Source organism: Astyanax mexicanus, chromosome 1 (genome assembly GCF_023375975.1).
Source record: "Astyanax mexicanus isolate ESR-SI-001 chromosome 1, AstMex3_surface, whole genome shotgun sequence".
Taxonomy (NCBI): Eukaryota; Metazoa; Chordata; class Actinopteri; order Characiformes; family Acestrorhamphidae; genus Astyanax; species Astyanax mexicanus.
This window is the reverse complement of record NC_064408.1, coordinates 110,516,244-110,533,550: the sequence shown is the minus strand read 5'-3', so window position 1 is coordinate 110,533,550 and position 17,307 is coordinate 110,516,244. Positions and strand designations below refer to the sequence as shown.

Genomic DNA, 17,307 nt, shown 5'->3' with positions numbered 1-17,307 from the left:
TTTCAGGGACAGATTTGTTCACATTACACACAGATACAGGTTACTTACATTTGTAAATGTGAACCGTCAAGATGGACAAAACCCTGCCTGAGCAAAAAATCGGATTTGAGCAACATGTCTTGTAATGTGAACATAGTTCTTGAGTAACTACCTGCTCTGTTGAAGTGTAACAGGATGTAAGTGTAACTAATGTAGTAAAGTAGTAAATGCTGCTGTGGCATTACAGTTAACAGTTGAGACGCAATTCCCTTTGTTTTATGACCGGTGTACAACCCATCCTTAAGCAAATTTGAGCTTGTCCTTAAACAAACTCTGCAGTGTCTTTTTCCATCCTTCACATCCTCACACACTCTGCGAGCATTTGAATTTCAAGTAGATTGAACCAAATTTCAATTTTAATTAGTAACCAATCCGATAATAGTAGCTCCTTTATCTTAACAATAAGAAAGTTAATTTGTGGTGATAAGAAACAAGTGTATCTGGTCACAGAGAGCAACTTAGGTTCTGAATGTCCAGTAGCTTCAGAGCTCCTGGTTTCCAGACATGTAAAAGAGAAATGGAAAGTTGAGTTAGTGCTGAGTTACTAAGGCTGTAGGTGTCAAGAGTCGAGTAATAATGCTGTACAGTTAAGAGAATGAAACTGAACTTAGATTAGAGCCCTGTGGGACTCCACTTCAAAGAATTTTGGTTGCCTGCCACAAACCTCTCTAGAATGGACGAAGATCAGGGGGGAGAGAGTTCACTTCACTCACCAGGATCCTAGGTTTCTCTAGACCCAGCCAAGCTTACACTCGCAATTAGAGCTGCTGCTTCTGAATGGACAAGTTACCTTTTAACTCTTTGGCGGAATTCAGGAGGAGTGGACAAGAATGAAGAATTTCACAAAGTAATTTGTTCCAATTTACTAAAACCAAGTAATAAATAGGGATGCACCAACTGTAATTGTTTGTGGGGAAAAAAGGCAAAAAGCACTTCTGTTTAGCCAAATAAAGAAAAATAGACTAAATATATTTATCTCAAACAATGCCTAGTTTATCTGAGGTCACAAAGCCCCAACTGCTGCTGCTTACACAGCATGCAGAGAGTTACAAACAGAGCACACAAGCAGCAGAAGTTAATTTTTATTCACTATGCTGAAATTAACAAAAATAAAACATTCAGCATCAGCCATCATGCTTTTGTATCTTTACAAACTGGCTGTTTTCCAGCTGATATCTACTATGAGCTGTACAGGGCTAGGATAGTAGCTAAAGGCTTAGGTTGAGTTGTCCTACTGAGGTAGATTTATGACTAAAAGTGGATAGCTGAGGTAAATTCCAGATTAGAAAAGCAGTAGTTAAGTATTTTGTGCTTTGTTGGTTTGTCAGCTGGGATATATTGGCGGTTTTTAAGTTGTAGCTTTTTCTTAAATATGTCTGATGTAGGGGTGGGTGATATGGCTCTAAAATAATATCACGATATTTCAGGGCATTTTTGCGATAACCATATACTTGGCAATATAGGAAAACTAAAATAATTCATTCATTTCAGGAATATAGTATAATAGTATAACAGTATATAATAATGTGCCAAAATAAATAATATAGCATCAAATAATATAATGCAGCAAATAATATTGCAGAATATTTAGTGCATGCATATAAACTGCAAACTAAAACAATTATACAATAAATACACCTAAAGCTTCACAGTAAATAATAGACTGTATTTAAGACAGAACATCTCTATTATCACGATATGGATTTTTAATATCATGATATTTCTGCGTCACGATATATTGTATACGATATAATATTGCCCACACCTAGTCTGATGCTGTAAATAATCTTGTTTCAGACATAATGGCACACGGCATACCGGCCTAGTAAGAATACTGTACTTAAAGACTGTTAAATGTCTATTTTTACCGCTCTGTGGTTGGATGTATGTGCAGTTGATGGCACACACAGACTCTGGATCTGTATTCTTAGATTTCCGCCTTCTTTAACACGTCTAAAAGGGCATCGGCTGAGCGAAGTCAGAGCCTTTGTGAAACAGTGTTAATATGCCTGCTGATAGGTAAGCTCTGTAAGTGTGCCAGAGTGAGAGGCGTTCATTGTGAGTTTAGCCTCTAACTGCTGTATTGATCTTTCGATTAACTGTGTTATCACACCAGTGTCTGCAGCAGAGTATGTTTCAGGACTGAGGTAAAAGTGGGGTAGAGCTCAGCAGGCGTTGAGTAGTGTGTTCTACAGGCAGCAGGTGAGCCACAAGATGACTGTACCTGTTTTACATGGATGTTGGTGGCATATTTGCATGTGGTGTAACCATAGTTCCATAAAAGCAACATTTATTCATCATTTGTCTTGAATAGCGATGTACAGTGATACCGATATCATACAGATCTTTCGCACTGATATTTTATGACATTTACTGCTCTCTGCATGAGCACACTTTTGAGGTAGCAGTCTAATGCTAAAACATGTCTATAATGTCATATTGGCTAGAAAGATTGTCAGCTTGGGTCATATGTGCTATGTGAATACTTTTACTAAAAAAGGGGAATGGATTTTAAATTATTCAGAATATTTAAACATTGAAAAATATAAAAATATCAATAATAGTCCTGAATGAATAAAAACAAATAAAGTAAATTTACTAGTTTTTAAATAAAGTTAATATACAAATTATTTCGTGTTAATGGGTTCTCTTTGCTTCTTCACAAACAGGCTGTTTTCTAGCTGATGCACTAGTTATAGTGAATTAAAACTAATTGTAATTACTAGGAATGCACTCACTATAAAAAAAAGCACTTCTGTGTTCAGTCAAATAAATGAAAAAACAGAATAATTTATCCCAAACAGTAAATAATTTATTTTATGTTAAATTACAGTGTTACTTCTCCCAGCTCCCAGCTGTTGCATACACAGAATAGAACTGATTAGCAGCTGATAAACGGCAGGTTTAAGTTCATTTTTACACTCTTTGCATAATTTAACTAAAATCGAGCATATAGCATCAGCTGTCCCACTTGAAATCTTTACAAACTGGTGATTTTCCAGGTGATATATGTAAGCTGTACAGGGCTAGGATAGTAGCTAACAGCTTAGGTAGTTAACTAGCTAGCTGTCATAGACTTACTCAGCATTTATTTGATAACCAAGAGACTCTTTGCCTTTTGCGTTGTACTGTTGACTTAAAAGTGTAATTAAAATTGCACTGCTTAGGTAAATTTATGATTAGAATAGCACTACTGAGGTAAATGTGTTCTTTTGTTAGTGTATCTGCTTGAATATTAAAAATGTTATTTTGGTGTTCAATTATATTTTTGAATTGTATTTTTGGTAAAAAAAAAAAAAAAAAAAGTGACTGTAGTTAAATGTGCATTGAAATTAGATTTCTCCTTGCTAAGAAAAACATAATGGGCAATTATTAAGGGTTACTCTGGTCATGCCCATATAGGGTGTTGTCCAATAATTTGATAAAACAAATATTGTGACGTGCCTAGCGGTGAGTCAGAGTGAACCTATGTGCTACTTCTGCTAGGCTTCCTTAGAGATGATGTAATTTCCGGTCTCTGCTCTGTGCTTCCCAGGTAACCGGACTGTACACTCCAGTGCGGGCAGAGATTACCAGTCTGGATGCGGGGAACATCGATGACATACTTAGTAAGTAGTGGGTGTGGTTGTGGGTGTAGAGAGGTTGGGCATGTAAATCTATGAGCTCATTTTGTTTCCATTGCTTCCTCTTAGTGAGGTATTGGTGCGCCATGACGTCTCAGATTTTACCGTTCAGTTCATGTGTGTTGATTCATTTGGATACTAATATTAAAATACAGATCTGGAAAAAATGAGAACACTTTTACCAAGTTGAAAACCTAATCAAAAGAAGATGGATGATCACAACCATCAAACCAAGTTGAACTGCTTGAATTTTTGCACCAGGAGTGGCATAAAGTTATCCAAAAGTGCTTATCCAAATAAGTGCTCAACATTACAATTTTTATTTGGAATTTGGGAGGAATGTCTGTAGTTTATAGAATACTCAAACATATATCTATAAATAGCAAAATCAGAGAAACTGATTTAGAAATTTAAGTGGTCTCTATTTTTTTCCCAGAGCTGTATATGAAAATTCTTATAAATATTTTCAGCCAAAAGGACCACATGCTTTATTGCATATCCTTAATATGTACTATAGATGCTCTTAACCTTTGAACCTCTGATATCATGATGTATGTGTACAGTACTAGAAAAGGTGTGTTGCCTGTAATAGTGGCAGTTCAGTATGTCACTGTGTGGTGTGATGATTACAACAGTCTAAGTCGAGTGAATCTTGTTCTTCTACAGATAATGCTGGAGTGGCTTTAGTCAACTTCTATGCAGACTGGTGAGTTTACTTGTGTCTGTGCTACTGTGTTTTTCTATGCTTGTGAGACTCAGATTGCCAGGCTTTTGACAGGGCAATATCCATAATACAAAGTCCCTAAATATTTGTTTTAAAGATTTACAAGTACAAAGCAACGTAAAGTAAGTGCAGTGTTTTTCTGGAAAATCTTACAGCACTTCATGCTTCCCTCTGCTGATAACTTTTATAAAAAAATATGGGTAATAGGACTTGGCACACTGGCAAAAGTACTAGTTGGTGGGCCTGTCACGATTAGAATTTTTTTTGTGGACGATATATTGTCCCAGAAATTATTGCGATACACAATATTTTTGTAATCTTAAGACTATTAAATGCCATTGACATAATGATAACCGAATAGTATAAAAAGCAATTATACGCTTTTTAAAGACAGCATACATTTAATTAATCATTTCTTTCTTACTAATTAGTTTGGGTATTATATAGTTATTTCTTCACCTACTTTAGTCCACACTGTGTGTATGGAGTCACAGGTTTTGAAGCATGACTGGCTAAAATACTGTTCACTGTTATATATGTGATCAAACATACAAATAAACACAATAGACGATTTCATTATTATATAGTTTATGTTTAGATATTGTATGATAAAACAATATTGCAATTATTGTAACAGGCCTACTAGTTGGTCCTTTATAATGTTGTAATTTTCTGAGACACTGATTTTTGGGTTTTTATTGGCTGTAAGCCATAATCTTTAATTAACAATAAAAGAAATAAATGCTTAAAATATATCACTCTGTGTGTAATATATCTATATAATATGAGTTTCACGTTTTGAACTGAATTACTGAAATAAAGTAACTTTTCAATGTTATTCTGATTTTGTTATGTGACGGTTTATGTAAGTAATTTCAATATTAGACTGAAATAGACATTTAAAAGAAGCCACAAGTATTCTATTTGGCTGCCTATAGACTGGATACAGGAGTAGATACTCCTGGGCATGGACGTATACAATTTCCAAATGGAATTCTGCTATACTTTTCGCCTGAGATGACTCCTCAGATTATCACTCCAGCAGTCTTCAAAACCACCATGCTGCTTCTCTCAGTCCAATAATTAATGCTTATAGCATGTCTAGATAGAAGTTTCTCACCAAGAGGAACACTACCCAAAAATGGCCTCTCAATGACTATTAATTGGGTCGCAGGTGAAGAATTTTTATGTCCTCTTGTGGCAAGACCTATAAGCGTATTAGTTATATGTATATATAACTGTTATAAGTGTATATATAATTAATTTATTATTTACTATTAACCTGAAGCATCATACATTCTGTAACTCCATCTGCCACATGCTCATAATGGTCAGCTGCCGGAATACAGTATATGTGGGTTGTCAATATTTTCACCTTATGTGGTGTTTTTTTGAGCATGCATATGCATTACGTTTTTGTCTTTAAGCTTTGATGGTCTGAAGTTAGTGTATGTGTCTGTGTGTGTGTGTGTGTGTGTGTGTGTGTGTGTGTGTGCCTGTTTAGGTGTCGGTTCAGTCAGATGCTGCACCCGATCTTTGAAGAAGCCTCTAATGTGGTGAGGGAGGAGTATCCAGACACATCGCAGGTGGTGTTTGCTCGGGTGGACTGTGACCAACATAGTGAGTACACACACACGCGCGCACACACACACACACACACACACACTTACACACATGCACGCTTCAGCTTAGCCTTTCAGATAAATGAAACAGAATTATTGATGACCTGTAAAGTGTTTGATGGTTTAATGACAAAACTGCATCTTCTGTGAAGTGAAGGCAGCTCAAAGATACCCTACTGTGTGTGTGTGTGTGTGTGTGTGAGAGACAGAGAGAGAGAGAGATTCCTCACGATGAGCTTTGCAGTATTTAACCCCCCAGTATGGGGTTGGCTTTTATCTTTCCCTCATTTTCCCGTGCTTCTCGCTCCCTCATTTCTCATTTTCTTCTTTCTTTTTTTGTCTCTCTTGACACTCTCGTCTACAGTGTGACTCAAAGAACCAAGAGAAACTCCCCCATCATGTTGAAATTTCTCCTGTAGCTAAAGAAAGATAAATAGAAATCCCCTTGTTCATCCTTTTTTAGTCACACAAAGTGTCTGTAGGCTTTTTTCCTAATTTTTCCAGTTATGTCTCTACATTTGTCAGCTTTAAAAAATATATATTAATATTATATTTATTAAGGATGTGAGGTCAGATTCAAACTCTAGGTAAAAGTGGCCCAATTTTTTGACTGTTCACACTATCTTTTTAATTTGACAAAAATCTGACCAAATGCATTGTGCACTGCTTCAAGTTAAGTTTCACTTTGATCCTTTCATAGAATCTCTAGAGCTGTGGAGTTCAGGCTGCAGCTGAGCTAATCCCAGTGTATACACTCAAGCCTTGCTGTAAAAAGTGCATGTTATATGGGCACAAGCTGCATTTTAGTTGTTTTTATTTTTAGTTGTTTTTTTTTTAAGCTGCAGCCTTAATCTGTAGCTCTATTTGGTCAATTCAGTAGATGCACCTAAATGCACCTTGCTACACAGACAAATCAGGCCAAACAATTCTAAATCATTTTACCTCATTTATGCTTCACTGAAGTCCTTAGTCAATAGATGGAGAAATGAACATTAGCAGTGACTGACACTTCCCGTTCTCCTCACATTGTATTTGTCCTTCTCTTTAAATGTAAAAGTCACACGAAATCTGATCTGCCTGTTCAGACTGTCGCATTGCCGCATATCAGATATATATCGGATTTCAGTACCACATATTGAAGTGACTCAAAACAGAATTAAAAATCAGTCAGATTTATTACTAGGGGTGTGACGAGACACTAATATCACGAGACGAGACACGATACTGGGTTCGCTGGAACGAGAAGAGACAAGATTGTGTTTTATTTTCACCTAAATCTCTTGTAATTTAACTATTCATAACCATAACCAGTCATATTTAGACTATGCTTGAAGTGCAAACAGAGACAGAACATTTTTTTTTAAATACAGTACAGAGCTCAGGGATTAGTACAACTTCCTATGAAACAGTCACATGTACGATTTACTTACAGTATTTATATATGGTGGGGCCTATATATAAATATATAAATATACATATTTATATATAGGGGCGCTGCACTAAAGGGGGCGCCAAATGAAAGCCCCAAATAAATGTTCTCTCAGGAGAAACAGCCAATCAGCTTGCTGGTTTTGCGGAGCGCGTTGGGCTAGTAATGACAGAACGTATCTCCTCCATACCCCCCCCCCCCTCCACCCCCCCCCCCCAATACTATGTTTGCATACACCACAAACAGTATGTAGTTGCACTCCTGCTGTTTTGCCAGATCCTGCTTAAAAAGTCCACACTACACTATTTCTTTTCCCCCGCGAGACAGGTTAAAGCTTGATGAGAAATATTGTCACGTTTTAATCTCGCGAGATCTCGTGCCACAATATCCCGTCACACCCCTAGTTAATACTGTTTACACAGCCACAGAAATGAGACACCTCTGTCACCCAAATGTAGTTCAATTTTTAGACTATCTTTTCAGAACAAATTATTTTCGTCGCTGTGCATAAATATTTGACACACTTCCCATGTAGTGAGTCATAATTAAAGAACAGCAATTAGAAATCTGGGATGCCACACAACACCCTGCTGAAATATCATACCTTTTTAAATCCAAATTTTTCAAGATTTATAAGAAAACAATACAATAGTGGATATGATTTTTTTTTTTATTTAAACTAGTTAACTGAATTCTAAGCCTCTAGAGCTGATTACTTTGATGATTATCGTGTTGGTTCCAGTGTAAACCACAGCGCACAGACGCATATAAATAGAATTGAACTTTAACATACATGTTCTGTCTTAGGAAAAACAAACCTCAACAATGAGAAAAGCTATATATAAGTATGATAATACAATATTGATATTAATGGTTTTATTATTTAAATGTTACTTGAAGACATGTTAGATATTTTCTCATGTTAATAGTGGTCTTCTGGTCTTTCTCTAGCTGATATAGCACAGCGCTACAGGATCAGTAAGTACCCCACCTTAAAGCTCTTCAGGAATGGCATGATGATGAAGAGGGAGTACAGAGGTCAGAGGTCAGTGACGGCCATCGCAGACTTCATACGGCAGCAGAAAGTGGATCCCATCTCAGAGATTCAGAGCCTGGAAGAGGTCACCAAAATAGATGTGAGTTCACTCAAATCGTCCCTGTCTAATGAATATAATAACTCTTTACTTAAACCTGATTCTAAACCTCTAAGCTCTTTTACTGCGAATCATCTTGGATGAATTATCAGTCCAAACATAGTCAACCAGACCATATATTATATAAACAAAAGTATTGGGACACCTGCTCATTCATTGTTTCTTTAAAAATAAGTATTATTTTTCCTTTTTTACTTTTGAAAAAGTTTATTCTGCATTTGTTAAAGTGTTTCTACTGTTCAGATAAGGCTTTCCATTATTCCTATAAGTAATTTATGCTCCTATAGCCCACACACCTAGCTTCAGGCATGGTGTCCTTAAATTGATAAATATCTGCTCCCATTGAATCCTAATCTATAGGCTGTACTTCTCCACAGGGACTAGATATGCTGTGTGTGTGCGTTTGCATATCTGTGTAGCTGAATGCATTTATTAATAAACAAACATTTGGACATATAATATTAAGCCTAGTGTTGGACTACCAAGGATTATTTTTTTGGGGGGGGGGTGGGGGGTGTCATAATTTATGACATCAGTCCAAAAATTAATCGTTGTAGCCTTGGCGCTTTAGAATCTTCAAAATGAGAATGTCCAAAAAATATCTGCACCACAGGTGTAATAAAGATGCAGGTTGCAGATGCAAGTCGAGTTTATTTTTCCATATCCCAAAAAAACATATCAAACACAAAGACTAAAGGAACAAAAACCATAAAACAAATGTCTAACAAGATCTAACGAAGAAACAAAAATAAACAAAGAAAAAGAAATAATCTAAAGAAAACTAACCAGTAACTTACAAAAAACACGACAGAACTGAGGCTCAAACTACCAGAAATCAATATTTAAAGCAGGGTAACACGGCAGGTCCAAACAAAGATACTAAAATTCAATCACAGTCACAAAAGGCAAGACTATATATGCAGAGTGGGGAAACAGAAAACACCTGGGGAAGGAAACGAGGGGGCGGGGTAACAAACAAGGTGCGTGCACAGAGGGAGACAAGACAGCAGCAAAACAAGGCTAGGAACACATAACGGAAAACAGAGGACAGGAGCTCATGGGACCAAAAACATGGGAAAACACAAGACCCTCACGGGCTGAGGTGCAAGAGATGGATAGATTTACTACCCAGGATTTTGAATGGAAATTTCCCATTGAAAGAAAAATGTAGACTAGACATAATCTTTGTCTGGTAAACCACCCTGAAATGTTTTTTTGGTGTGGGTAGTTTGCTTCTTTACATGTGTGTTAGAGCAACACTGCTAATGTGGTGGATTCTTCTTTCACCAAAATGTCTATTTTATTCTGATGGACTATGTTTGGGGAATGGGGAACATTGTGTATGCTTTATCTTTAATGAATCTCACCTTAATGCAGCATTTAAGATAGATATGTTTAACAGCAGGTTAATGCCTTGTTGCCAAAGTGCCGGAGTACCTTAGTACAAATTAACTCTCACCAACTAAAGGTTAACTAATTTAACCATTTGTTTTGGTGTTTTGGCTGTTTCATATGCAGTGTATAAGCTATGAATATATAAATATATAACTAAATACTATTTCTTTCTTTCTCCGTTCCCCAGAGATCTAGACGAACCATTATAGGCTACTTTGAGCAGAAGAACTCAGACAATTACCATGCATACGAAAAAGTGGCCAACATCCTGCGAGATGACTGCGCCTTCATGGCAGCGTTTGGGTAAGAGACCTCAGCACTCAAGATGCATCTCATTTCTCTATTAAAGCAATATATTATATTAATATGTAGTAGTATTGTAATAGTGTGGCAGAGCTTTGCCTCACAAAGTACTAGAGCACATGAATGAACCCTGAGTATAGACGTGGCCTGCAAAAGTAAATGATTAACATTGAGTGAGTTAGAACATGTAAATACTCTGAGTCATCCAGACTTTGGGAATGGTCAGGATGCTCAGTGAACTATATAATAAAAATATTAATAGGTTAAATTATGATAGCGAGTAGTAGGAAGTATTGGGCAGCATGAAGCAGTGGGTGTATGTCATTTTTGCACATTATCAAATTATTTTGACACTTTTTGTAAAAACATGTTTATAAAATATATTTATTTATGCACATGTGAAAATTATAATATAAACAGCCTTTAAGTAAGTGTTTATTTAGCATATTTCTCAGATAATACCAGATTATAAGATACATTAGGTGTCACTAGTAATGATGCCTACATCAAAGTGAGCAGGGGTGTTGCCATGTTTCCCTTACAATTTAATATAATAGTATACACAACTGCAATATTTAAAAAAAAAAAAAAAAAAAAACATTTTTAAAATAGCACTGGATGTTAATCTACACAGATTTTCTGTAAAATGTTTATTTGGGTGAGTAAAGCATTTCTGTTTATTCACAGTAGTCTTAGATTTATAGTATTTTGTCTAAAGGGAAGTTTTTTAAGGAAGTTTCTCCAGCACTAAGGCTGGGTGCAGCAGCAGCAGCATTAGCATTAGCTGCTACGTGCCACCCGATAGCACTAGACTGAGGAGCCTGAGTGTTTCGGAAACCCAGGGTGCTATCAACTAGCGGTTCGTCACATGTAGCTTGTTTTAAAACAGCAAACACGCAGACTACTGTCTGATATTCTCACCTCTGAACAGCGAAAGATCTAGCACTGCAGTTAGCGGCTAATGCTATTGCTGCTGCACCCAGCCTTAGTGCTGGAGAAACTTAACTGAAAACTCAACCGTATAACGCTGTACTTCAGCAGAATAGCTTTACTGCTCCTTAATAGCTTTACTGCTCCTGGATTAGTAGAATTCTTACATAAGGCACCCTGGATTTTAAGGTGCACTGTCGGTTTTTGGAAAAAATTAAAGGATTTCAAGTGCGCCTTATAGTCCAAAAAACACGGTACTCAGTATGCATTAATATTACAAAAAATACTAATAAATGATTTTGCATCACTTCATTTATTAAAACTTTTAAAATGTCTATTAACTAATAATACACTTTGTGCAGTGTAGTATTATTTATAGTAATCATAATAACAGATGGTTTAGTAAGTCTAAGGATAATATATCAGGTCTCAGTTACTTTTCCTCAGAACGAGAAATTCTTGGTTCTTTTTACTGTGTTTGACCACCAGTACCTTAAATATCTGTAGTGTTGTATGGAGGTTAAACAATAAAAATCTATTTAAACTGTTTTAGTCTGTGTTCCTGAAAGCGCTCAAATACTCTAGTGCACAGCTAACAATGTCACATGACACAATGTGAATCTGTACTACTTCAGGCTAGATTTGTTACAGGACTAGATCAGATTCACTGGTGAATACCAATGATGATTCATAAAGATTCACTTTTAAATCATCTGTTTAAAACAGTGTAACACTCTCCACAGTATATATAATTTAACTGTACATGCATTTTTTTATTTATTTCTCTTTCAGCGAGGTGTCCAAGCCGGAGCGCTTCAGTGGAGATAACGTTATCTATAAACCATTAGGAGAGAACGCTCCTGACATGGTCTACCTAGGTTCACTCACAAACTTTGACCTGGTCTATGCCTGGGCACAGGACAAGTGCGTGCCCCTGGTGCGAGAGATCACTTTCGAAAATGGAGAGGTATACCACCCCTCACCCACCCACACCTGCCACTCCTTCTCTCTTTCTGTCTCTTTGTCTCTCTCCTATTCTCTTCATACTTTAGTTTAGAGGTTTTTAGGGAGTACTGTATTGTTTTTCTCCTTTCTTTCTCATGTTAAACTTTTCATGCGTGTTAGTGCTGTACCGGCTGTACAGTGATTCCCTCATTAGCATAAGAAAAGACCCCTCTATTTAGTGTACTTTTCCCACACTCTGGGTCCTGTGAGTGTGCGAGTGTGTCCACACTTGAGGAGAATGTGGCAGGGATGTAAATCCTCCATGATTCAGTTGGGTTATGAAACTTTTGGAAGAAGTGAACTTTGTGTTTTCTAATCTGAATTAATTGAATTTGGTTTATTATTAATATAGGTGGTATGATATTTTAACTTGTGTAATTAATGTGGAATTGAAATATTTAAGATCACATTGCAAACAACTTATTGTTGTTATTTATTTACTTTTAATACACAACACTGAACACTCTAAAAATTCTGTGCACACTTGTCTGCTCCCTGTAGAGAAGTATAGCCAATAGAAAAAGACTCTCTAAAGCAGGAAATCCAGGAACCTATTCTAGGGCTGCAACGATTAGTCGATATAATCAGCTGTGTCGATTATAAAAATGTATCGACTCCAAATGTTTATTGTCGACTTATCATTCATTTGTATCACTACACAGTAACGGGGACACTTACACAGTTTAAAGTCTCCAAAACTGCCCAAACACAACAAAAAACTTATTTCCTCACTAATTATCAGCACTTTCCACATTTAAAGGGCAATGTTCTGGGCATTTGAAGGGCTTAAATCCCTTGTTCAGATGTTTCTATCGTTTTAAAGCAAAGACCGAGAAAGCTAGAAACAGGAGCAAGACCCTCAGCAAATAATTATTAAATAATTATTGACTAATTGACTAATCGGAAAAAAATTCAGCAGATTAGTCAACTACCAAAATAATCATTAGTTGCAGCCCTAACCTTTGGCACCATGCCTAATGTCAGGTCAGGGCTAATAGAAGGTGGAAGTTTTACTAGCATTGAGCTGTGGAGCAGTGAAACTGTTTTCTCTAAAATAATGGAGATCCTCCATTCAGTACATTTGGGTTGAGTTAGGATATGTATACTACCAAATCCTCTCAGAAATGCTCCAAAGTCTAAGATAAAGTCTTCTTTCCACAGTAGAGACAATAGCTCCAACAAAAGCAGAATAAACCCCTTTAATATACTGTAAATACTCATGATACCATTTTCTCAGATCCCTTAAATCTTTTAAGTACTGTGTGTTTAGCCATAGTATTTAGTATTAAGCCAAGCTTTGTGTGTGTGTGTGTGTGTGTGTGTATGTGTGTGTGTGTGTGTATGTGTGTGTGTATGTGTGTGTGTGTGTGTGTGTGTGTGTGTGTGTTTGTGTGTGTGTTTGTGTGTGTGTTTGTGTGTGTGTTTGTGTGTGTGTGTGTGTGTGTGTGTGTGTGTGTCTGTGTGTGTGTGTGTGTGTGTGTGTGTGTGTGTGTGTGTGTGTGTGTGTGTGTGTGTGTGTGTGTGTGTGTTTTGTAGGAGCTGACAGAAGAGGGCATTCCATTCCTAATTCTCTTCCATCAGAAGGAGGACACGGACAGTCTGGAGAAGTTCCAACACGAGGTGGCTCGCCAGCTGATCAGCGAGAAGGGTGTGTACACACAGCAGTAAAACAGCAGGCATGTAGAGGAGGGTACACACAGGGGTCAAGAGGTCTCAGGGTCAGAACATGGGTTTGGAGAGAGGGGTGTATATACACACCAACACACACACACACAAAGCTGAAACAGGGAGCTGAGGTAGGTAGGGATGATGCTGAGAATCAGCATGCTATTGCTTTTAAAGCTTTGCTCGGGTTCCCATTAGCAGTTTTGGTTATTTTCTTTTATTATATTATATATTCCACTGTAAATTCTGAAACCTCTACCGTCTACCTCTACCTTCTGTTTCCAACATTTAAGATGGAACAAGAAAGTTACAGGGGTTGAACAATGAAACTGAAACTCTTGTCATTTTAGTGTGGGAGGTTTCATGGCTAAATTGGAGCAGCCTGGTGGCCAATCTTCATTAATTGCACATTATTGCACCAGTAAGAGCAGAGTGTGAAGGTTCAATTATCAGGGTAAGAGCACAGTTTTGCTCAAAATATTGCAATGCACACAACATTATGAGTGACATACCAGAGTCCTTCAAAAGAGGACAAATTGTTGGTGCACGTCTTGCTGGCGCATCTGTGACCAAGACAGCAAGTTTTTGTGATGTATCAAGAGCCACGGTTTCCAGGGTAACGTCAGCATACTACCAAGAAGGACCAACCATATCCAACAGGATTAACTGTGGACGCTGTAAGAGGAAGCTGTCTGAAAGGGATGTTCAGGTGCTAACCCGGATTGTATCCAAAAAACATAAAACCGCGGCTGCCCAAATCATGGCAGAATTCAATGTGCACCTCCTCAACTGTTTGTTGGTACAATAAATTATTGTGGTCTATAACCAGGAGTTTCAGTTTCATTGTCCAACCCTGTAGCTACCGAGACAAACCACTGTCAATTTTCTTCGTGCTTGTTATGAAATAAAAGGCCATAAAACATTGAAACTACACATAAAACTGGGCTGATAGTGTTTATTGTAAATATTTAAATGTGCGGTTGTCTTTGGTTGCTTGTGCTGCTGTCTTGCCAGTGATTCTCAGCTCTCTGTTTTGAGTGAAGTCATAACAATCCCCCTCCCACTCAAGCCTAACAAGAATCAGGACATCCTACCCCTAGACGTGAACGCACTAAACAGATGGGGTAGGACTAAGGGGTGAAATTGGGCCTAAGGCCTATATCACAAACAGCACTTAAGTGCAAGCTTATAGGCAAAAAGACGTGTGAAATAGGATTGTTCAAATTGATGTTACAAGGCCAGAAATCCAATACGTATCTGATCTAAGACAACATATGAAAATGACTGAAATCTGATTTGAAAACATTGGATCTGAAAACATCAGATTTGAGTCACATTAAGGCAAAAAGTCAGATTTGCTTAAGTACAGCCTGGTAATGTGAATATACCTTTAGGTGCGGGAAAAGTCCTAGCAAAAACACTCTGCTGCACTAAATCCACATACACAGGACATATAATGCTACTTTGTAATGAAAAAAGCAGTGTGCCAGTTAGGGGTGTGCTATATCGTATCGTACACAATAATATTACCAACATTTTTGATTATTAGACCCTTATCATCCACCCCTAATTATCAGCTGTTTTTAGCAAAAGAAAAAAATCACACTGTTCTCATTTTCCATTATATATCTACTAGAGACAAAATATATCTGTCCAGTATAATTTATTTTACTTTAATCCTGGATATATGGAGATATTTGGAGTGCATTTATTAGTATCATGACATTCTGGATCATTGACTTATGTTACAAATCTGATAAAATTCTTGTATTTTTTATATCTCAGTTAGGGGTGTGGCATATCGTATTGTATGCAATAATAAAATTAAATTTTCATTTTGTTGCAGTAGTGTATTCTTGAAATATCTTTTTTAAATTCAGTGTTTGTCATATTGCCAAGAATATCATTAGCGCGTGATATTGTTTTAGGTTGTTTTAGATTTGATTAAACCCCCTATGTCTGCTGGTCTTTATTAGTGCTATATTAGTTAATAAATTACTCTGATATTATGGGATCAGTGTCAGTAAGCAAGAACAGTTCTCAGTATTTCTGTGGCACACTGCATGAACTGTAATTGTGACCGAAACCTATTTTCTGTGTTTTCTGTGTGTCTTCCTCTCAGGCTCTATAAATTTCTTACACGCTGATTGTGAAAAGTTTCGGCATCCTCTGCTGCACATCCAGAAGACTCCAGCTGACTGCCCTGTCATAGCTATCGATAGTTTCCGTCACATGTATGTCTTCCCAGAATTCAGCGACCTTGCGTAAGTACCCATTTCTCTCACTCTCACTCTCTCTCTCTCTCTCTCTCGTGTTCTAGTTCACTTTCCTTAATTAAGCTTGTGTGTGTGTGTGAGATTGCGTGTGGGTCATATAGAAGAATAATTATAGCCCCACTCTCCTCCTTGCAGGTTATCTGCAGCACCAGACACCTGCCAATTAAACACTAATTATGCCTTCACCCCCAAACCATCTTTAAATTGAAATATATATATATATACATATACCGAAGTTCTTTAGGTCTGAACTTTTAGTTAATTAAAAAAACTTAAATTGTAGCTGTACCTGAGCCGTGTGTCTGAAGGAGCTATACGAATCATTTATGCTGGCAGGTGTTTCCATTCTTATCTATATCTTACATTTTTGCTGTAGTTCTGTTGTTAAAAAAGCTTATATAGTTTTTTTTCTTTATATGTAAAGCTGTCTTTTTAGAGAGATGTTTTTTTGCTCAGCATCAACAATACTATCACTACATAAACCTGTATGACGAACAGAAAATGTAGGCAGTGCTAATTAAAACGTGCTAATGATGTACAGATATTAACATTCCAGGCAAAACCTGCATTACCGTACTTATTTAGTTCTGCTTTGGTGTTTAGCAGTCTTGTTTGTAACCAATATTATAATATTTTTAATTTTGTGAATTTCACAAAGTTTGGCAACAATTTCATGCTGAAAATTCTTGAAAATGGATTGGATTTAAACTCTTCTCCTACGTATTTATTTCATAATGCTCAACATGGTGTCTATTTACCCACCCTTCAACAAAAAGAGCCAATCAGCTTAATATTTGCACTGTGAGTGGAGGAGGATTAGCGTACGAAATATCAGTGTGCAGTATCCAGAACAAGCTGTAAAATCTTGTTTTTTCTTGAATTATTTTTACATTTCCACATTTTGTTTGTACTGAAATATAGATTAAATCTATATTATTAGCATAATATAAAGACCAAGTGCCATATTCGAATGATGTCAAACATTTTAAAACTTTAAAATGGACATGCTAGTTTTTGCTTTCCACCAATGATGCACTATATTGCCAAAATAATTAACCCTCGGGGCACTAAGTGGTCCAGCAATCCAAAGCACTGCCACTATGATGGGGAGGTCACTGGTTCAAATCCCTGCCATGCAGCTT

At 36.9% G+C, this 17,307-nt stretch overlaps 1 protein-coding gene across 1 annotated transcript in view; it reads left to right on the top strand.

Annotated features, from left to right (window-relative positions):
• erp44 (endoplasmic reticulum protein 44) overlaps positions 1–17,307 on the top strand; it is a 32,305-nt gene that overhangs the window by 9,211 nt on the left and 5,787 nt on the right. The window contains exons 2-9 of the mRNA XM_022679550.2: positions 3,575–3,647; positions 4,329–4,368; positions 5,891–6,006; positions 8,389–8,573; positions 10,174–10,289; positions 12,012–12,186; positions 13,761–13,872; positions 16,012–16,153. Coding sequence (XP_022535271.1) covers positions 3,575–3,647; positions 4,329–4,368; positions 5,891–6,006; positions 8,389–8,573; positions 10,174–10,289; positions 12,012–12,186; positions 13,761–13,872; positions 16,012–16,153 — 959 coding nt within the window. The remainder of the gene's footprint in view (positions 1–3,574; positions 3,648–4,328; positions 4,369–5,890; positions 6,007–8,388; positions 8,574–10,173; positions 10,290–12,011; positions 12,187–13,760; positions 13,873–16,011; positions 16,154–17,307) is intronic.